The following is a 23,726-nucleotide window of genomic DNA, read 5'->3' on the forward strand; positions in this document are numbered from 1 at the left end:
ATCAGCTATGGAGCAACTAAACAGGAAGGAAGAAAGCAAACACGTGCTTATCATCAAGCAAGAAAAGAGCACATACCATTTTAAAAGTCTTTGGTATGACAGCCAGGATTCAAACCACCAGCTTCTGTACTCAGAACAAACACTCTCACCATTATACCACTAAGTCTGGTAAACCAAAAAAATAAAAAATAAAAATCATCCAACCAAGATGACAAAGGCAACACGTTACCACGTGTATCCAACAACACGTTACCTTGCATTTGGGAGAGCTCGAACACACAAGTGATGAAAATAAATGTGTTTTGAAATAGTATAGCAGCCCACTCTCTACAAAAGATAAATACTACAACAAGAAGGAACTTTGGTGCAGGAGACTATTCGGCCCATCATACCTGCACTATATACCAGCACCAGATACCATCACCCATCCACATGCAAGCTGCTTACAAGTCCTGCCAATATCCCAATATCTCCAATGCAACTAGGTACCTATTTAATTCCAATTTAAACTTCCATATTATTTCTGCTGGCACTACCTTTCCAGGGAGATCATTCGATGCATCAACTACTCTCTGACTGAAAGACCCCTGCCTGAACACTCTCCTAACTCTCATCTTCTTTACTCTCAGGTCCTATCACTGTGCATTCGACTGAAAAATTATTTTCACTTATCCTGAATTCTTCTGAATGAGATTCTGAAAAAATTCTGAAAAATTCTTATGACTGCCTATTGCACTATATAATCTATATTTTCATTATTCTTGCCCATCCCCAGCACCTTACATTACTTTCTGTTAAACTGCATCTGCCAATCTTTTTCCCAATCTATGAAAGTATCTGACACTTTCCTGAATCTGATCACACCCCTTTTTCTACTATTTACCTTACCTCCAAATCGTTGATGTAAATTATGGATAATAGCGGTCCCAGAAAGATCAGGTCACGGATGGAAGCATGTGCCGGAGCATTGTGTAGTTGCGTCCACTTTCCACCGGTACTCCAGAGGCCACCATCTGGCAGATGCCTGGTCCATCCTCATCTGCTTGAGATGCCGATCAACCTGCTGCACCCACGAGGCACATGGTTGGCCCGTCGGCCTCCTCCACCCACGAGGCTCCCTTGCTGAGAGAATCTGGTGAGCAGGATCAGTGTCAGGAAAACAAGCCACGTGACCACACAGCCGCGGCTGATGCTCAGAGACTATATAGGAAACAAATCTCATCTGAGTCTCTCTCAGCAAATGCTCGTTGGACACAAAGTCTGACCGGTGATAAGCAAGGATTCTCTGAAGAGACCTGGTACCGAAGGAGTAAATTGTCAGATCAGGTCAGGCCAGGCGAGATACTCTTCTAGTATAGTCTTGGGGGATTTCAATGGATCAACTGGCACTGATAGGGATAGTTATAAGACATGTGTTGGTCCCCATGGTTCTGGAATTGTAAATCAGAATATCACTAAGTTCCTTGACTTTGCAACAGGTTGTGGACTTATGGTGGCTGTTTGATGGTTTCAGTGCCCACAGGCTCATCGATGGCCTAAGTATTCCAACGCTGGTGGTGTGGCAAAGGAGATTGACCATGTGCTCATTGATGGTCACTGGAGGGTGATCCAGAACTGCAAGGTTTACCGGAGTGCTCAATTCCTCAATACCGACCATAGGCTTATTTAGCAACTCTGAAGTTGCAGCTCAAATCCTGGAGAATGGTACCAACTCAGCCAAGGCTGGATGTTGGAAAGCTCAAGGATTAGAGGGTAGCTGAGAAGTTTGCGGACAGGCTAAGTGGGGATTTGGGGGTCTGAGTGTTTTGGGGAATCCTGAAGAGTTGTGGAGTGCCTTCAAGACCACCATCCTTGATGTTACTGGTGGATGTTTTGGAACCCACCATCAGGTGAAGAAGAACTTTGTCTTTCAAGGGGCACTGGATACCATTGACCAGAGTCGCAAGGCCAGTTCTTAATGGCAGAGATGAGCTGTTCAGGGAGCTGAGGCATAAAACTGTATGTTTGCTGAGGGCGAACAAGGAGGCCCATGTGCGAGGAATCTGTGAAGGGGTGGAGCATCACCTGTGATCAGGTAATTCTCGCCCTGCTTAGAGAGCAATTTGTGCATTGCGTTCCTCCAAGCCTGTCAATAGGTGTACTGCATTTAGAGCAGAGGGTGGTGGGCTCTTGACAGGGGAATCTGAAGTGAAGGGCCATTGGGCCAGTTACTTTGAGCGGCTGTATTAGGCTGAACCACCAGCTGTTGAGTTGGATGTCAGTGGTGTGACTGTCCCTATTTCTGACCCTCCAATCAACTGTGAACCACCTTCATTTGTGGAAACACAGGTTGCTGGGAATCAGTTGAAAGGGGGTAAAACTCCTGGGATCTGTAGCATTCATGCTGAACTTCTCAAGGCTGGTGGAAATTCTGTACTCATATTGTTGCATGCAGTTCTGTGCTCTGCCTGGAACACAGGCATCATCACAACTGACTGGAAGAGGGGCCTTATTGTCCCTCTCTGGAAAGAGAATGGTGATCAAACTATCCCTGGAGTAACCACTGCTGACATCCTTGTCAGACATCCTCCCACTTACAGCCACTTTTTGCTTCCCATCATCAAACCAGTTTCTATTCCAGTTAGCTACCAGACCAACTACTCCACAGCCCTTACGTTGGCCAACAACCTCTCATGTGATGCCTTCTCAAATGCCTTCTGGAAACCTCGAGACACCAAATCCACAGCACTTCCCTCATCCACCCAATCAGAAAATGCTTCATAGAACTCCATTATATTTGTTAAACATGATTTCCCTTCAGTAAATCCGTGCTGACTGCCTTTAATTAGTTTGAAATTATTCAAATGATTTCCTATCAATTCCTTAATTCGTATCTCCTCACATTCTCCACAACCGAAGTCAAGCTAACATATGAAAAATGCCCCAATTCTTCTTGGGAACCTTTTTAAAGCATGGTGTTACATTTGCTATTCGCACATCCTTGGTTACCTCTCCTGACTCCAACAAGCTGTTAAAGATATCCGCTAACACCACGCTCATCTGCTCCGTCACTACAATACTCGAGGATGCATATAATCTGCACTTGGAGCTTTATCATCCCTATATTTTTCTGGCTGTTTCTTCACTTCCTCCACTTTTACTTGGATCACTTCTAAAAGCCCTTGTTCACCCCCCAAGATAGATCTTCCTCAGTTTATGCATCTGAACTGCTAACATTTCCATTGGTAATCATTACTGCAAGTATTGACCTCTGTACCTAATTGAGAAAACTAGGTGCCGACCGTGCTTCATGTGCCCACCGTGCTTCATGAAATGTGACCAATAAAAGTATTTATCGTCAGAATTCTGGTGATCTAAATGTATAGCTATATGTATTTGGATAGAGAGAGTTCCATTATCATTATTTCTGAGATTAAATATTTGTTTAACCTATAGCAATAGCAAGGAGGTGAATGGCAATTAAGACCAGGAACATGGAGGTCGGCATTGTCAGCGAGCTGATAAATGCCCTGCAATATGGGTTCAACAAATTGCATGCGGGTCTAGAGTGAACGTGCTGGGAAAATGCTGGCCACAGGTTGAAGATGAGTTGCTCATTAAGCATTTCCGATTCAATAATTGATTGTTCTGCGCACCAATTCTGGCTGCAAAAACATTGTGTCTCCAGCATCACGAATGTCAAGGAAATGCTTACTGTCTAGCTATTATGGTCCTGAATGTGTGTTCCTAGCATTGGTGTTGTATAACCTGCAAGTGCAGCGTTGCTGTAACTGTAAATGCTGTTTCCATGAATTCCCTGTGTCCAGCACATTCTCCAAAGTTTTTTTATTATTATTTCGTATGCAGCCTGTGGCTGCTGGTTTCATCATTTCTGGGAGAGCTGCTGTGTAGCTGATGCAGTACCCCCTGTTTCCAGTAAGCTAGTACTCATTTCGCTGACCTCGGAAGGATGACAAGCCGAGTCAACCCACCTGGTGTTATCTAACGGCATGACAGGGGCTCAAACTCAAGACCCTAAAATCTTAAGCCAGCCACCATAACCATTAAGCCAACACCAGGATTTCTAAATTTATTGGACAATTATAAACACCACCATTCTCTGAAGCAAAATGAATTCAGCAACATTAAAAAAAAAAGATCAGAGAACAGAATTGCAAGATGCAGATGAATGAAGTTAAATCATTTCAGCAGGTTGCATGCATATTTTAAGGGGTTGAGAAAGCGAAATGGATAAAGGAGATATTAATAGTTAGGCATAATTGGAATTGTTACAGTATAGGGCCAAGTATATGAGAAGAAGGAAGGATTATGCATTGTGGTAAGCACCCACCAGTCGTCCGCCACCGAGATCCATCCTCATTAGAGCTGAAAAATGGACCAACAGTAGTTAAACATCGAGTTCAAGCATTTTAATCAAAATTAGTGTTTTTTGCAAGATGTGAAACTGCCTTAAAAGATAACATTTTAAAACATGGTCTTCATAAAATAGTTTAACCTCCTCATTCCTTTTGTTGGGTATGTTGAACATTTCTTTCATTTGCAATTTCCTGCTATTCTATCATCGAGTGAGGCTTATGGTGCAGATCTTCAGCAATACTGAACCTATAAACAGGACAGAGGAGGTTAAAGCATCATCTGTTCACTTGACAAGCAACAACTAACATGCTCTTCCATCGACTTGTTGTACATGCAGGTCATGCCCAGAGGTTAGCAAAAGATCAAGGATTATTTCAAGGTGTCTGCTCATGAAACATGCTGTGAGACAGTGCCAGATGCCTTGCTAAGGAAAGTGTGGCCTCAGATGTCTCAGGAGATTGTTAAATGTATAACTTCATCAGACTAGCAATATAGAATCATTGCATTATTGTTATTACAAATATTAAGCAGATCATCCAGTTGAGAACAAGTTGTAGTGTTTGGGCTGTGGAAAGACATCAATCAAAAGTCCAGCTCCTCAGCATACTTATCTCAAAAGTAAGCACATAGTCACAAAACACCACTTTCAATGCAGAAATGTACCACATTCTAACTTCTTTATGATGTGAAATGTTTTTCGACATCCGACATTTCAATTGAAGAAAGGCAATGTTCAATCCTCAACACCAACCCCTCCATACCCCCCCCCCCCACCCAACCCCCAGCAAACAGACCCTGTTTTGATCTCAACAAATCCTCACCATCTTTCCTCAGTCGTCCTCTCTTCTATACATTTTTGTCCTCATCCAGTGAACTTCCATAGTATTCATCATTCCTTACTAGTCATACTTCTTACCATTGACACCAGCTGCTATAAGCAGCCGTACTTCCACCGACAGAAGTCTCACCGCAATAATTGCATCTGCCAAGTAGGCACCCACTCTCAAGTACACTCTCACCGCCAATAAAAACGCAAATTTCGGCATCCTCGGGACACGAGCATCTGCAATATGTGCATTTATTCGAGAATGCCTAACAGGAGAAAGAGGATCAAGGTACTGCAGTAAGATCCTCCGAGCAATCAGCGCTACATCAAATTCTGTCACTTCCCACCCCTTGACCCGGCAGTTTGTATCTGTGGACAAGGTGATTGGCTCGGCATATGGAGCATGGAAGCGAGATCGCAGTTATCAATCATGGAACTGTAAATAAGCAGAATTGTTTGCTGTGTGCTTCCTGTGTTGTTGGACTCGCCTTCATTTTGCCATCAGGCTTGTAAGTTAAAGCTTGGCACCAGTTTCATATCTGACTGCAGGGCAAGTATCATAGAGAAACCTTCAGGCAGCTCACAAAGGCTTCTGATCATTCACTCGACTACAGTACATGCTTGCATGAATAATTTGGAATTATGCCATGGAACCTTATTACTCTCACCCAGGTATACCCGTGTTGATTTACTTTTGCTTTAATCCATTACCATACACTCATAGAGCATAATTCATGGTACATTAGAACTACAGCATTAAAGATGACAACAAACCTGCAAAACAAATGAAAAAGTGTAAACTCGAACGGGCACTCGGTAGAGCGCATACCTTCGCCGCCGCAACTTTTTTCCGGGCACATTTGAAAAACGTCATTTTAAAACGTCCATGACGTCACAACCGTCAGTCCGATTGACGTCAAATTTGGTGTGTAACCTCCTTGAAGGCAGTCCAACAAAATGGAATGATAAACACTGAAAAATTAAAAAGTTGAAAAATGACGTCATCTTTTGACGTCATTTTGACGCACTTCCGGGGACGTCACGTCCAATTGGGGACTACCATTGTGAAAGCTCGTAGTTCACTGAACGTTTTAACGTTGGTTTCATGTCAATAGCTCTATTAGATCTGAAGCTATGCCTACAAGTATATTTTGACCTTGAGTGTGACCTTGACCTTGACTGCAGAGTTAATTGGCAAAACCTGTACATCAATAAACAGATATTTTGGTACTGATCCTAATGCCTGGATTTGGGAGACTTTGCTTTATAAATTATATAGATATTTGAATGTAAAATATCAGGACATTTTAGCCACAATTGAAAAACGTCATGTTCAACCGTCAATGACGTCATAACGGTCAGTCCGATCGAAGTCAAATTTGGTGTGTGACGTCCTTAAGGTAAGTCTTACAAAACGGTATGATCAAAACTGATGAGATCGAAAATTGAAAATTTACGTCATCTTGTGACGTCATTTAGACGCACTTCCGATGACGTTACGTCAAATCCGACACTACATATCCGAAAGGTATCTCGTCATGGAACAATATGGCGGTAGTTGCATGTCGATAGCTCTATTATGAAGGAAGTTATGCTCAAAAGAGTGTTTTTGACATTTTCATGACCTTGACCTTGATCTTTGACCTGATCGCTCCCAAAATGTAATCAAATCGTCCGTGGATACTCATGAATCATCCCACCAAATTTCATGCAATTCGGTTTAATACTTTCTGAGTTATGCGAATAACAAACACACATATTCACAAATAAATAAATACACAGCGACCAAAACATAACCTTTCGCAGAATGCGAAGGTAATTAATTTTTGTCGACATCCTGTAAATTAAAATAGCAGTGTTTAGCTTCATCACAGCATCTCATGACAAACTCATCCGATGCTTCGCTAGACTTTTGCCTGTTATCGCATTAGCTCGAACCTATGGATGCAAAAAATAACCTTCACCTGCAGTTGGTTCTCAAATAACAACCATGCTTTGTTGGCATCATTTGGATCATCATCCGTTAGTCTCGACGCATTTACTTTTGAGCCCTTCATTGCCAACAGCTGTTTCAAATTTCACTGTGATTTTCCTCTGATCAGTTACATCATTCTCGACCTGACACAGAGACATTCGCTGCTTAACCATTCGAACCCTAGCGGTCGTTTTACCGGCCGCTATTCAAACCTCCATATACCTGAGCGGCCGGATTTTTCTCCAGGGAGCCCAGGGTGGCGGAGCCGAAAGTCCAAGGAGCTCAGGGTTCAAAGGTTTAAAAGGTTTAAATTATTTTGTCAGATCACACGCATTCTGATGCATTTCTGGATACATTGTCAAGATGAGTTGCTGTGCGTACTGACCGAAACTAGCAAAGAAAACGCATAGAGTGCAGAGCAATATGTAGGCAGTATTAATGAAGAAGCCTGGTGTTGGCTTAATGGTTCGGGTGGTGGGCTGGGGATCCTAGGATCCTGAGTTCAAATCCCACTCGCCGTTTAATTAATAGCAGGTGGGGTTAACTCGGCCTGTCATCCTTCCAAGGTAGGCAAAATGAGTGCCAGCATGTTGGTATACTGTGTTGGAGTGGTGACCCATCCAGAATTGTATCCAATAGCCAAAGAGACTGCGAAAGCAGCACCAACGCTCTGCACATAGTATGGTCCCAATGGATGGATGGATTGATGAAGAACAGTCAAGAAACAATGCCAATATCGGTGGTGCTCCCAGTATGCAAACAAATACGCAAGTTGAATGGTATTAATGCGTAAGATCGGTAACTCAATGTTTTCAAACCACATTATGTAAATGGTGAAATTTACATGATGTTAATGAGAGGCACAGTCAAAGTTCACTCTTATCAATGGGATGATACATGTGTGATACTTGCATTGTGGGTCTCTGACATCAATGGTGGCTGTTTTGGATGAATGTGTCGTGGCATCCAAAATGCACGGTGATCAGTGTTTCTTTCTGTTCTCCAAACCGCTGAAATTCGGTGAAGTTAGGCAATCAAAGTACTCGACGCTATTTGTTGGCACAACAAATGATAGTCGTGATGAACCTCGTGGATAAGAGGTTAAAAATAAAGGGTCCTCGGTGTCGTTGCCATACACAGCACAGCAGTGAGTCGAGGCTGTTGTCGTGTGGCGGTTTCACGTATGGGTCAGTGTGGGGCGATCTGGTATCTCATACATCGTGCCGGTGAGGTTGTTCTATACATGAATGTCTTGGCATAGTCCGCGGCTGTCATGTTGGCATTCCACTCGAAGAGTTCAATTTCCAAAAAAAACTTTGTTAATTTAGAGTTTCGCAATTACAGTTCTGCCACAGATTGTCTCTGATAAGTCCTTCACCACTGTCACCATGGAATGATATCGGTTGAGATTAAATATATGGACAAGGGCAGAATAGAGTCTCTGAGTAGTTTACTTCATCATACTATTAATATATAGGAAGATGGGAAGTTGTGTCCAGCACACACATATATGTGTGTGTGTGCGTGTGCGTGTGCGTGTGCGTGTGCGTGTGTGTGTGTGTAACAGGCATAATAAAATATTTCTTGAATAGCACTACACTAACCTTCTGAGAACAAATAAACATGTTTTAGACATCAGGAGAGGAATCTAAGGTGCAATGAGAAATAGGGTACATTACTGGGACATCCCCTTTAGCAGCTATTGGCCGGCCGCATGACAACAGCCTACAAATATATTAAGGCCATAAAGAACTGCTACAGGGGATGTCCCAAAGCACTCCATATCCCAATGAACATGTTTCCGCTACGTAATGTGATTTGAATATGTTGATTAAAATAAACGTGCCACCAAAAAAGCACCTCACTTCTGACACATCCAGAGATAATGAGCTATAAGGTCACATGACAAAATGGCATTATCTTAGCACTTGCAAGACTGTCAACCACAAGAAGTACAATTAGTTTTACATGGAGCACAATGGATTACTTTACCATTGTGCCCTATCATTTCGAACACGGAGAAGTCGAGGGTGATCATTGACACTTCTGATGAGAAATTAATCTTCGAAGGCGAGGATATTACAGGGAGGGGACAGAGTAAAGGAATCCACCCTGGGAACCAACTGTCATGAATGTCTATGCATAGTGACTGGTAGGAACAATACCTGACTGTATATTTTTGGTCAACCATACCTCAAAACACACAAAATGACAATTAACTGTGATGGTGTTACTCCTATTGAACATTGCTACACCAAACATAAGCCTGTGGAATGAACTTAGCACAATCTAGTTTTAGATTAACCTGTAATGTGAGGCCAGCATTTTGTATGATTAGTTTGGTTTGCTAATTTTATTTAACCGAAGGTTGTCATAGGTGGGAAACATAAGAAGTATATTAATTTTTGTCAAATAAGTTCAAAATTTTGAACATTTACATTTATTAGTCCCCTACCGGTTTCAGCGGAGGGGAAACTAGGTTTTCTCTCCATCTGTCCATCCCACCTGTGGTTTTTCTGACTTTTTTTCCTCATACCATTTAACATATTCAATTGAAACTTGGTACACTAACGGTCTGGAGTTTTAGAACACCCCCGTTTTTCCAGTTTTTACTGAAATTTAAGCAGTTTAATGTTTCAATGTACTCTGAAATTAAAGCATAGAACAAATAAACAATTGCAGAGAAAAAAGAAATCATGGAATCGCTTTGTTGAACAAAATTTAGTCCAAATTTTTGACTCATCAAAGTAGCCACCTTTTGCAGATATAACAGCTGATCATACTCGTGGCATTCTTTCCACAATGGAAATTAAATAATGTTCGGAAGGTTCTTCCCAACACTTGCAGAAGTTCCCACAAATGTGTTGCACTTGTAGGTTGCTTTGCTTTCACCCTTCTGTCCAGTTCAACCCAAACCAGCTCGATGGGGTTTGAGTCTGGAGACTGTGCTGGCCATTCCATGATTTAAAACCTACCGTCTTGTTCACTTTTTCTAAGGTAGTTCTGACATAGCCTGGAGGTATGTTTTCGGTCGTTATCTTGCTGTGGGATGAACCCCTGACCAACTTGGCATAGAGCAGAGGGTATTGCATGGCGCTGCAAAATTCTGTGGTAGCCCTTTTGATTCAGGGTGCCAGTCACTCTGCAAGTCGCAGACTCTGGGTCCAGCAAAAGAGCCCCAGATCATCACGCTTCCCACTCCATGTTTGACAGTTGGTGTCACACACTGAGGAACCATCCTTGCGCCTACTCGACAGCGTACAAAACCCTGTGTGATGAACCAAAGATTTCAAATTTTGATTCATCCTTCTATCAGACCTTCTTCCAGTTTTCACTAGTCCACTGGCGGTGCTTCATGGCCCAGGCAAGCCTCTTTTTCTTATTTTGCCATCTTAGCAATAGCTTTCTTACTGCCACTCGACCTGTCAAACCTGCAGCTCGAAGTCTTCTCTTCACAGTTGAAATTGAGACTTCCTTACTTCGACCAGTGTTAAGCTGTGCTTGAAGCTGCTGTCCAGTGAGCCGCCTATCACGCAAGCTGTTGACTCTCAGGAACTTGTCTTCTGATTGTGTTGTGGCTTTGGGTCTGCCAGACCTCTTCCTGTCAGAGTTTCCTCCAGTTTCCAAGTGCCTTTTGATGGTGTAGGAAACGACTCACTGACACCTTGGCTTCCTTTGCAATTGCTCTAAAGGAAAGACTGACACTTTTAAGGGTTATCATCGTCTGTCTGTCTTCCTTTGTTAATTGTCTTTTTCTTGCCATTATGATAGCAATATACTACTTCCGACAGTGCAATATTGTCCAAATAATGCTTTAGAGGGTGGAGCAACACAGTCTGTTCCAACACTGCTTTTAAACAGACAGAGGGTTTGCAACTAATCAACAAAAGTTGGGACACCTGCAAGAATTGTTTGCATCAACTTTCAAGGCTTAATTTACTTCCATTGATGCAGAACAGCTGCAGTTGCTAACCCATTACTTGTTCGCTGTAAAAGGCCTTTTTTAACAACTCTGAAATTTACATTATTTTTCATTTTTTGGTAATCTAAAACTTTGTTTTTAACCTCTGGCAGTTTACCGCTTAGCTTTGTACCATTTCAGGTTATTCACTGGACATGAACTGCTTAAATTTCAGTAAAAACTGAAAAATGGGGGTGGTCTAAAACTTTTGACCAGTAGTGTGCATGGCTTTATTTTGATGTTGTTGAACAAGTTTGAGTTACAGGGCGTTTTGTTAATTTTTCAGAGTAATGCCCATTTTGGACTGAGAAAATATCACATATTATGCATGGGTCAGTGTTCAGCTGGCCAGACTCCACCCCTCTGCTTGACACCCATTGGCTGGGAAGCTGACCTGACTCCATCCCAATAAAATCACATGCTGCCATTACAAGAAGCAGCACAAATCGGCAGGCCTCGGGCCTTAGGCTTGGGTGTTAGTCCATGACCCAGTGCAATTGGAATGACCCTGGGTATATAACCACAATGTATTATATATGCACATTAGCCGTACGTATGTTTTTGCTTCATGTATGTACATGGGGTTATTTTCAATATGAAATAGGCAAAGCTGAGAAATGAACAAAACATGGTAAGTTAGAGATTTTTTTTTCTTCATTTTAGGTCCGGTATCAGCTCAAGCATGCGTTAAAGCGAGCTCATTTTTTATCTCCGGTTTGTTATCCAAGTTGTCTTTATTGGTTTCTAGTACACAAAATATATCAGTACAGTATATGAAAATTGTTTTTCCTTTCATTTCCCAGAATAGACCGAAACACCGTGCGTTAGACAGTTTCTCCTTCTTCATTTTGCTTCTGGTATCGGCTCGAGCGTGCATTAAACGCAAACAAATTTTTTTATCTTCTGAACAATCATTGGGACCGCTAAGGGACATGTATTACAAAGCAATTCTCACTCTTCTTTTACTATGTAAAATTAAATAGAAAATAGTCACATGCATGAAACATTTTGGGTTTAGATTGTTTTTTTTTTATCATGTTGATGTAGAAACTAAAAATTGCACGCTCACCCACGTGCCCGCACGCACGCATGCACACACACACCTTAATATGGAATAGGCAAAGCCTAGAAGCGAACGTAGAATTCTTCTTACATTCGATGCTGCAATTTCTGGTTACTTCGGCCTGGATTCGGGATCAGCGATCAAATAATGTACATCACAATGAAAAATTATTTTTTGATGATGCGGGAGATATCTTTATTATAAAATTAGGTAGACTTAAAACTGCTAGAGTATTTACTCTCTAGTTTTGTTGTTAATTTTTTTAGTCATAAAGGTGTGATTGGGTATACTATACATCAAATTAATTATTTGTGCATTTCTATAACCGTGATAACACTACTGCATATTACCTCAACATTACCTTCACAACAACAACTACACCGCCTAGAACATGATCTCATCTAAAAAAATAAATATGACCTCAACATTACCTTCACAGCAACTACACCGCCGAGAACATGATCTCATCTGAAAAAATAAATATTACCTTAACATTACCTTCACAACAACAACTACACCGCCGAGAACAGGATCTCATCTGAAAAAATAAATATCACCTCAACATTATCTTCACAACAACAACTACACCGCCTAGAACATGATCTCATCTAAAAAAATAAATATGACCTCAACATTACCTTCACAGCAACTACACCGCCGAGAACATGATCTCATCTGAAAAAAGAAAATATTACCTCAACATTACCTTCACAACAACAACTACACCGCCGAGAACAGGATCTCATCTGAAAAAATAAATATTACCTCAACATTACCTTCACAACAACAACTACACCGCCGAGAACAGGATCTCATCTAAAAAAATAAATATTACCTTAACAACAACTACACCGCCTAGAACAGGATCTCATCTAAAAATATATATATATTACCTCAACGTTACCTTCACAATAACTACACCGCCAAGAACAGGATCTCATCTGAAAAAATAAATATTACTTCAACATTACCTTCACAACAACAACTACGCCACCAAGAACAGGATCTCATCTGAAAAAATAAATATCACCTCAACATTACCTTCACAACAACAACTACACCGCCTAGAACATGATCTCATCTAAAAAAATATATTACCTCAACATTATACCTCAACATTACCTTCACAACAACAACTACACCACCTAGAACATGATCTCATCTTAAAAATATATATTACCTCAACATTACCTTCACAACAACTACACAGCCAAGAACAGGATCTCATCTGAAAAAATAAATATTACCTCAACATTACCTTCACAACAACAACTACACCGCCTAGAACAGGATCTCATCTAAAAAATATATATATATATTACCTCAACAACAACTACACCGCCGAGAACAGGATCTCATCTAAAAATATAAATACTCGAAACGAACGTAGAATTCTTCTCACATTTGCTTCTGACTTTACCTATAACTTGTTCACAACTGTATACGCAATTGCGGTTACTTTTTTTTTTTTTTTTTTTTTTTTGGTATACCTTGGTCGAGGCTCGTATGAGAGCTAACACACAACTCACAACAAGGAGGCATGAGACAAGAGGGGCGGGAGTGGAAGGGACAAAACATTGGGGAACAGACACAGGTGAACTGTGGAAGGGAGAGGGATGGGGATGGGATGGGGAACATGGCGAGGAGAAGATGGACATTACAGGGACTTTCAGGAAGGAAAGCAGGAGAATTGAAGGAAGTGGGCTTGGGTGGATTATCGGGGGTAGAAAAGATCGAGGATTTGGATGGGGGAAGATAAGAGGTGGTGGTGAACAGCTGTTTTGAAAGCCTGGAGGGAAGAATGGGAAAGAATAGAGTGAGGAAGTTTATTCCAAAGGCGGGAAAAAAGAGGAATGAAAGAGTAAAGATGAGCAGTGATTCGTGATTTTGGTAGTTTTACCAGAAGGGGGTTGTTGGCGGACCTTGAGCGCCCTGTGGAAATGTGGTTGGGACAAATCGCAGAGAGAGCAGGGGGGGCAAGGCTGGAGAGGAGTCGGTAGAAGACAGAAAGACCACCGACCAACCTGCGGTGATTAAGTGAGAGGCCCAAAGACTCAGCTTCATTGCGGGAGATGCCAATGATCTTAAAAGCCCTGGTTTCGACAGCATGAAGTCGAGAAAGGTGGGAGGCAGGAGCACCAGCCCAGAGGGGAGAGCAGTACTCCATCAGGCTACGGACAAAAGCTTTGTAAGTGGTCAGGAGCTCAAGAGGGCCGAGGAAGGACTTTGCACGACGGAGGATTCCCAGTCGGCGACTGGCTTTTGAGGCAAGGTTGGAAATGTGACTTTCCCAGGAAAGGTCATGGCAGATAGTGAGACCCAGAAGCTTGAAAGAAAAGACTTCTTCCAGAGGATTGTTGAGAAAGTGGATGGGGGGGTTTTGTAAACGGTCCTTTCGAAGAGACATAGTGAGAGTGTGAGATTTGTCTGGATTGAAAGACATGTTCCACTTGTTGGACCAGTTTGTGATTTTATCCAGATCTGCAGTGAGCGAAGAAGCTGCTGCTTGCCGGTCTGAGGGATGACAGATGGTACGGCAGAGGGTGGAGTCATCGGCAAAGAGAAATAGAGGATTTTCCAGAGAGTCCGAGAGATCATTGATGAAAACCAGAAAAAGAACAGGGCCCAGAACGCTACCTTGAGGAACTCCAGCCTGCACAGGAAGAGGGGATGAAAGAACTCCATTTAGGGCCACACGTTGACTGCGACAGGAGAGGAAGTCTGCAAGCCATGAGTGGAGATGGCCTTGAATACCATGGGAAGAGAGTTTGGTGAGTAGGGCAGGGTGCCAGACTGTGTCAAAAGCACGTGATATGTCCAGGGATACGGCTCGGATTTCCTGTCTGGCATTGAGGACCTCCATCCATTGATGGGAGAGCAGTAGCAGCATATCCAGGGTAGAGTGACCTGGTCTGAAACCAAATTGATGATTGGAAATCAAGCCATTGGAGAAGAGGAAGGATTTCATGTCTGAAGCGATGATGGATTCCATAACCTTGCTGATGATTGGGAGAAGGCTAATTGGTCTGTAGTTACAGGGATCTGTTTTGCACCTTTTTTATGCAGGGCAGTGATGTTAGCAGATTTCCAAGCAGATGGCAGATGACCTTGGGAAAATGAGAGGGTGAATAGAACAGAGAGAGGGTGAGCAAGAGCAGAAGAGCAGGCTTTGAGGACACGTGGGCTGATGCCGTCTGGACCGGTTGCAGAATCTGACTCGAGGTTTGAAAGCAAGCTCTCCACCTTGTCAGGAGAAAAGGATACAGAGTCCAGGGACAGTTGGGTGCGACTGGGTAAGGTGGGTAGAGATAGTGATGGGTTTAGGACACAAGATTTAGCTGCAAACACCGAGTTTAGACATTCAGCTTTATCACGTGTGGAATCAGCAGTGCGGCCATTTGAGGTAAGGGAGGGGATGGAGGGGGAACATACACCAGGAAACAGATTTGATTAAACGCCACCAGGATTTTGAGGAGGGAGAGAGGTTTGAGAGTTCAGACTTGAGATGAGAAAGATGTTGTTTTCTGGCTCTCCTGAGGGTAGATACACACTTGTTCCGAGCTTTGTGGAAAGAACTGAGATTGCCCTCAGTTGGGTTTGCTTTCCATGAGGCAAAGGCAAGTTGTTTCAGGACAACTGCCTCGCCACAAGCTTCAGTAAACCAAGGGCGGGAGGAAGGGTAAGACAACTGAACATGAGAGGGGATAAATCTGTGCATGAGGGAGAGCAAGTTTCTTTGAAAGAATTCCCAGGATGAGTTGATGTTTGAGAAAGTAGTGATAGGAGACCAGTCTGTAAGTTTGATGGCTGCTCGGAGACCCTGCCAGTCGGCTTGAGTGAAATGCCAGACTCGATGGCGGTGAGGTGGTTCTCTGATAACAGCCAGAGAGATGTCCACTTTAATAAGGACGTGGTCAGAAGAACCGATTGGAGCGAAGGAAGAGCAGCAGATATTGTCAGGGAAATTTGTCAAAATCAGATCCAGAAGAGATGGAGTACCATTGGTTGAGATCCGGGTCGGGAAGTTGACCGATTGTTGATACTTCGGCCTGGATTCACGATCAGCGATCAAATAATGTAAATCACGATTAAAAATTATTTTTTGATGATGCAGGAGATATATTTATTAAAATCAGTGGAGGAAATATACACCATGTCTGATATTTGGGGCTTTCATGTCTCCGACGATGCCTTTATCTCCCGGCATGCATCATTCCCCATGACAAAACCGGAAGCAAAAAAAAACCAGAAGCAAAAGGGTCATAGCCAACGACACGGATTCCAAATTGCCAAGGTATCAAGTTGTTTCTTATTCTCTCATGTGCACGCGTTACGTATGAAGCTCACGACGTTCGCTATTAGCTAATTCAACTTTTTATTCCTCAACACGCAAATACAATCCGTCACTTTGCTGATGGTGATAATGTTGGGGCTGGAGAAAGAGGGCGGGAGAAAGAGGGTGGGAGGGGGGGGAGAAAGAGGGTGGGAGGGGGGGAGAGAAAGAGGGCGGGAGAAAGAGGGTGGGAGGGGGGGAGAAAGAGGGTGGGAGGGGGGGAGAGAAAGAGGGCGGGAGAAAGAGGGTGGGAGGGGGAGAGAAAGTGGGCGGGAAGGGGGGGGGAAGAAGGCGGGAAGGGGGGGGAAGAAGGCGGGAAGGGGGGGGGAAGAAGGCGGGAAGGGGGGAGAAGGAGGGCGGGAAGGGGGGAGAAGGAGGGCGGGAAGGGGGAGAAGGAGGGCGGGAAGGGGGAGAAAGAGAGGGGGAAGGGGGAGAAAGAGAGCGGGAAGGGGGGAGAAAGAGGGCGGGAAGGGGGAGAAAGAGAGGGGGAAGGGGGGAGAAAGAGAGCGGGAAGGGGGAGAAGGAGGGCGGGAAGGGGGGAGAAGGAGGGCGGGAAGGGGGGAGAAGGAGGGCGGGAAGGGGGAGAAAGAGAGCGGGAAGGGGGGGAGAAAGAGGGCGGGAAGGGGGGGGAGAAAGAGGGCGGGAAAGAGTGGAGAGAGGAGGGGAGGCGAAGCTCGGAGTGGGTGAAGAACGGGGAGTTAGGAAGGGGAGTGGGAGAGCGAGGAAGCGGAAAGAAGGTAGAGAGAGCAACACCTCACCAAATGTTGCTGTACACTGCAGGAGGAGGGTAGGAGCGAGAAGGGGTGAGAGAGAGAGGGACAGAGCGAGAGAGTGAGAGAGGGACAGACAGAGGTAGAAGCAGTGAGAGAGCAACAAAGGCATGGGAGGAGAGTCTGCATTTTATTCGGAGAGGGAGCGAAGAGGAGACAGAGAGAGAGGGGGGGAGAAGGTGGGGAAGAGAGATTGAGCGAGAGGGGTGGGAGAGAGATTGAGGGAGAAGGGGTGGGAGAGGGGTGGGAGTGTGGTGGGAGAGGGGTGGGAGAGGTGTGGGAGTGTGGTGAGAGTGTGGAGGGAGTGGGGTGGGAGAGGGGTGGGAGTGGGGTGGGAGAGGGGTGGGAGAGGGGTGGGAGAGGGAGTGGGAGTGTGGTGGGAGAGGGGTATGAGCGTGGTGGGAGATGGGTGGAGGAGGGTGGGAGAGGAGTGGGAGAGGAGGTGAGAGAGAGGAGGGGGAGTGTGGGAGATGGAGAGGTATGGGAGAGGGAGTGGGGTGGGAGAGAAGGGACGGAGAGAAGTGGGAGAGAGAGGGGGAGAGGGAGAGGAGAGGGAGGGGGAGAGGGAGGGGGAGAGGGAGGGGAGAGGGAGGGGTTGGAGAGAAAGGAAGAAGATTGTGGGAGAGAAAGGAGGGAGATAAAGGAGGGAGATACAGGAGGGAGATGGTGGGAGAGAAAGGAGGGAGATGGTGGGAGAGAAAGGAGGGAGATGGTGGGAGAGAAAGGAGGGAGAGGGAGAGGCGGGGAGAGGGAGAGGCGGGGAGAGGGAGAGGGGTGGGAGAGTGAGAGTAGGGAAGAGGGGATAGTGTGGGAAAGAGAGAGGGAGGGAGTGAAGTGGTGGAGATAGAGAGGGGGGGCAGAGTGAGGATAGAGAGAGAAAGAGAGAGAGAGAGAGAGAGAGAGAGAGAGAGAGAGAGAGAGAGAGAGAGAGAGAAAGAGAGACAGAGAGAGAAGGAAGTGGAGTGAGGAGGCAGGAGGGAGGGGGAGAGGGAACAGAGAGACAGCGAGGGGGGAGGGGAAGAAAAAAGAGAAAAGGTGAGGGGAGAGGGGGAGTTAGCAATGAGAATGATATGTTCTGCTGATGACCACACACACACACACACACACACACACACCCACACACACACACACACACACACACACACACACACACACACACACACACACACACACACACACACACACACACACACACACACACACACACACACACACACACACACACACACACACATCTCCCATATAAGCACTTCCTTCCTTCCATGTAAGTGCTGCTTCCTCAGGATGAAGATTAGCGCACTGCAGTTGTGTGCATGTATGGAACAGTGCCGATACAGCCAAATTGTGCAAATGTGCTCATAAAAATGTGCTAGTAAAAAAACATGTGCTAGTAAAAATAAAGGCCAGATGTAATCTCATCTGGTTAACCCCTGCAACATGGTTTTGAAGGTGTCGAGGGAGGAAGAAGTGGCAGGGTCCTTCTCCAGGTGGTTCCAATCCCAGCATGTGCGGGGGAAGAAGGATGATGCACATACCTGAGTACTGCAGCTCGGTATCATGAAGCAGGATCCATGTCCTTTGATATGTGAGGATGCTTCAGTGAGGTATGCACTCCACCTGATGTTCACGAGGTCGTAGCGAATGTGGTACATCAAGGCAAGGCAGCTTTTCAGTCGTCTACTCTCCATGGTGGGCCATTGTAGTTCTTAAAGCATGGCCGTGACACTGCTGGTACGACCGTAGTTACCAGTGGCATACCGACACCTCTACGCTGGATCATCTCGAGGTTGTTGATGCTTGTGAGCATGCCATGTTGTTGCAGTATATTCCACGATTGGTTGGACGTACGTTGTGAATGTGGTATTCTTAATTATATGGTTGCATTAGCTGAAGTTTTGACTCAAGAAGGCATTGTTGGAGTTAGCTTTCTTGACAGTTGCATCCATGTGGGTGTTAAAATTCAGCTTTGAATTGATGTGGACACCAAGGTATTTCCCTGAGTTAACCTCTTCAAGGGTGTGGTCATGAATGATATAAGAATGGAGAATAGGCTTCCACTTGTTGGTGATGTGAATGACCTGACATTTAGATAGGTGAAACTCCATCAATCACTTCCTCTCCCACTTCTGTAGCATGTCAAGATCCATCTGGAGATGAGTACAGTCCTGGGCAGATGTAATACACTGGTAGAGGACATAGTCATCTGTGAAGAGACATGGTGTGGAGCTTGAGATGATATCTGGTAGATCGTTAATAAAGATCAGGAAACGAAGTGGGCCGAGCACGCTACTCTAAGGAACTTCGGATGTTACTTGGGCTTCAGAGCTAAGTTGATCATCAATCAAGACATGCTGGGTGTGGTCATGGAGGAAGTTTTTTTTTTATCCACTCCAGAGTGCAGCCATGAAGTCTATAGAAGTATGCCTTAAACAACAGAAGTTTTTGGTGGGACACCTTGTCGAAGGCTTTAGTGAAGTCCAGCAAGATGAAGTCTATTTGTCCCTACTCTTTTTGTCCTCTCGTGAGGTCATCTATGGTGAAGATCAATTGTGTATCACAACAATCTACATTTCCTCAAGCCACACTTGTGAGTGAACCATTGTGACCGAGGCGCCTGGGCCTGTTCCAAGTTCATCATCATCCTCATCGTTTTATGGCCATTTCCATGCTTGCTTGTATAAGCCGTGGTTCACTTTATGGCTGCTTTCCAGGCTACACGATCCCTTGCCAGCCCTCTTGTTAGACCTTTCAGTCTAAAAATCATCTCTCAGCAACACATCCCATGTTTTCCTCAGATAGCCTCTAGCTCTCCTTCCATTCACATTCATACTTATACACCTCCTCACACAACTACCTGCTCACATTTTTTCCACATGTCCGAACCATCTCAACCTACCCCTACGCAAACCTCACTAATGCTTTCTACATTTAATCCATTTCATAATTCCACATTTCATTTCCTATCCTTCAGTGTCTTATCACACATCCACCTCGCCATTCTCATTTCGTTTCGTTCACACCTCCATTCATCCTCCTTTTTGATCACCCATGTTTCACTGTCATACAACATCATGCTTCTAACGCAAGCTGCATAAAGTTTTCCCTTTAATCGGAGAGAGATCCCTTTTGATGTCAATAGGGGTAACAACTCCCTCAACTTCCTCCAACCACTTCTAATTCTTGCATTCCCTGCTGCCTCCACACCACCACCTTCACTAATCATATCACCAAGGTAACAGAATTTAATCTGCACATTCCAGAGATATATCCCCATAAACTAACCTTTCCGCTCTGCGCAAACCTGCGCAAACAGCACATTTGAAGTCAGATGCCACCTGCAGCCTACCCCTGATGGCACGACACCTCTTGTGCATCCAGCGGTTGCAGGATTTACACAATATTGAATTGCTACCAACACCTTTTCTGCAGGCAGCACAGGGCCACCTCCCTCTTTTTTTCAACACTTCCTTCTCCCACACCACTAATCAGTACTTTAGTTTTCCCTGTATTCACTTTGTCCTCTGGCCTAAATACCCTCCTTCCATACTGTACATTTACTCATTACCTCTTCCACACTGTGGGCTATCAGCACTAGGTCAGCAGCATACAGGAGTTCCCAAGGTGAGCCTCCTCTAAATTCCTGTGATATAGCCTCAAGAACAATGATGAACAGGATGGGGCTCAAGACTGACCCCTGAAGAACACCCACTTTCACTTCAAAATCCTCATTCTGCACTCCATTTACTCTCAAAGAGGTTTTTGGGCCATCATTCATTGCTATGACTACCCTAACTAACCAATCCTCCACACGTAATTTTCTCATGGACCATTGCACCACTTCCTGAGGCACGCTTTCGAACGCCTTTATTTTTTAGGATATATTGACGAGGCTTGTATGAGAGCTATCACACAACACACAGCAAGGGGGACATGAGACAAGAGGGGCATGAGGGGTAAGGACAAAACAGTGGGGAACAGAGACATTAGGAGATCTGTGGAAGGGAGAGGGATGGGGCGGGGAACACGGGGTATACAAGATGGACATTACAGGGACTTTCAGGAAGGAAAGTAGGGAATTTGAAGGAGGTGGGTTTGGGGTGGATTAACAGGGATAGAAAAAAAATCGTGAGTTTGGATGGGGGACGATAAGAGGTGGTGGTGAACATCTGTTTTGAAGACCTGGAGGGAAGAATGGGATTGAAGAGATTGAAGATTGAAGGGACTTTATTCCAAAGGCGGGAAAAGAGGAATGAAAGAGTGAAGGTGAGCAGTGATTCGTGATTTTGGTCGTTTTACCAAAAGGGGGTTGTTGGCGGACCTTGAACGCCCTGCAGAAATATGGTGGGGACATATCACAGACAGAGCAGGGAAGGCGAGACCGGAGAGGACATGGCGGAAGACAGAAAGACCACCGACCTGCCTGCAGTGAGAGAGTGAGAGGCCCAAAGACTCAGCCTCATTGCGGGAGATACAAATGATTCCAAATGCCTTGGTTTTCACAGCGTGATGCCAAGAAAGGTGAGAGGCAGGAGCACCAGCCCAGAGGGGAGAGCAGTACTCCATCAGACTCTGAACGAAAGCTTTGTATGTGGTCAGGAGCTCAGGCGGGCCGAGGAAGGACTTTGCACGACAGAGAATTCCCAGTTGGCGACTGGCTTTGGGGGCCAAGTTGGAAATCTGGCTTTCCCAGGAAAGAAAACAGCAGATAGTGAAACCCAGAAGCTTGAATGAAACGACTTCTTCCAGAGGATTGTTGAGAAAGTGGATGGGGGCGGGGGGGGTTAAACGGTCCTTTCGGAGAGACATAGTGAGAGTGTGAGATTTGTCAGGATTGAAAGACATGTTCTACGTGTTGGACCAGTTTGTGATTTTATCCAGATCTGCAGAGAGCGAAGAAGCTGCTGCTTGCCAGTCTGAGGGATGACAGGTGGAACAACAGAAGGGTGGAGTAATCAGCAAAGATAAAGAGGATTTTCCAGAGAGTCGGAGAGATCATTGATGAAAAGCACAAAAAGAACAGGGCCCAGAACGCTGCCTTGAGGAACTCCAGCCTGGATAGGAAGAGGGGATGAGAGAACTCCATTTAGGGCCACACGGTGACTGCGACAGGAGAGGAAGTCTGTGAGCCATAAGTGGAGATGGCTTTGAATACCATAGGAAGAGAGTTTGGTGAGCAGGGCAGGGTGCCAGCCCATTTCAAAAGCATGTGATATGTCTAGGGATATGGCTCTGATTTCATGTCCGGCATTGAGGACCTCCATCCATTGTTGGAAGAGCAGAAGCAGCATATCCAGGGTAGAGTGACCTGGTCTGAAACCAAGTTGATGATCGGAAATCAGGCCATTTGAGAAGAGGAAGGATTTAATGTCTGAAGCGATGATGTATTCCGTAACCTTGCTGATTGGGAGAAGGCTGATTGGTCTGTAGTTGCAGGGATCTGTTTTTGCACCTTTTTATGCAGGGTAGTAATGTTTGCTGATTTCCAAGCAGATGGCAGATGACCTTGAGCAAATGAGAGGGTGAATAGAACAGAGAGAGGGTGAGCAATAGCAGAGAAGCAGGTTTTTAGGACACGTGGGCTGATGCCGTCTGGACCAGTTGCAGAATCTGAGTCGAGGTTTGACAGCAAGCTCTCCACTTTGTCAGGAGACACTTAGTCCAGGCTTGCCTTTCACTTTGCCCAGATGTGTTTGGGACCAGCATGGGGATTATATTGTTGTGGTTCTGTAAAACCATATTCTGCAAAGGCAATGGCACACAACATACAGAGATGCAAAGGTAGTTATTTCAACAGTATGTGTATTACTTTGTCCTTTCCATATGTCTCGTGGGTAAATGGGAAAGATGTGTTGCATAGGGCTTTTTAGTAAGGTCTTCAATCTTCAATCCCTGCTCTTATTCCACTCCTTTACCCTACTGTCTCTCACACGAACCACGCAAGCAAGCACGCACACAGACGATAAAAGAAACTAAGCAAACCACCGCGAAGCTCATTTGCATCTGCATGCCATTTCCCATTCAAAACTGTGCACCAATTTCCAACTGCCCTCAGATCTTCATTCTACTCACCACGATGTTACAATTCTCACCACAACCACTGCACACGTCTCCCAAAAATCCCCCCCCCCCAACTTACGTTCATATCTTCACTACAAACGCCACAGTTATGAGCATTCCCTCCCTCTTCACTGCAGACACCACCATAACGAGCATCCCCTTCCTCTTTGCCACACATTTAAGATCACCTCTCGCAACACCACAACGTACTCATCTCTCTACAACTGCAGCAACTGCCACCGATTCGTCAAACGCTCACCACAGCCTCGAAAGACAATGAAGAAACGAGATTTGAGTTGTTTCGGGGCACAACTCAAAGCGCGATCATGTGCAGTTCGTTCAAAGGCGTACAGGTAGTGCTGGGATTTCCTTAAATGACCGTGCT

The 23,726-nt window shown here is 44.8% G+C and overlaps 1 protein-coding gene across 5 annotated transcripts in view; it reads right to left on the bottom strand.

The window, feature by feature from the left end:
* The window catches only part of LOC147021289 (catenin delta-2-like), a 344,800-nt gene that overhangs the window by 187,625 nt on the left and 133,449 nt on the right, over positions 1-23,726 (bottom strand). For 3 of the 5 annotated variants that reach the window (XM_085891110.1, XM_085891107.1, XM_085891106.1), the window contains one exon: positions 4,331-4,365. The exons of the other annotated variants lie outside the window; for them this stretch is intronic. Coding sequence is in view for 2 of the 3 variants with exons in the window: in XM_085891107.1 (XP_085747233.1) it covers positions 4,331-4,365 (35 nt within the window). In the remaining variant the exon portion in view is untranslated. The remainder of the gene's footprint in view (positions 1-4,330; positions 4,366-23,726) is intronic. 5 annotated transcript variants of the gene reach the window in all.

The sequence above is a fragment of the Eptatretus burgeri genome, chromosome 8 (genome assembly GCF_056783735.1).
Source record: "Eptatretus burgeri isolate ZD-2024b chromosome 8, Ebu_testis_v1, whole genome shotgun sequence".
NCBI lineage: Eukaryota > Metazoa > Chordata > Myxini > Myxiniformes > Myxinidae > Eptatretus > Eptatretus burgeri.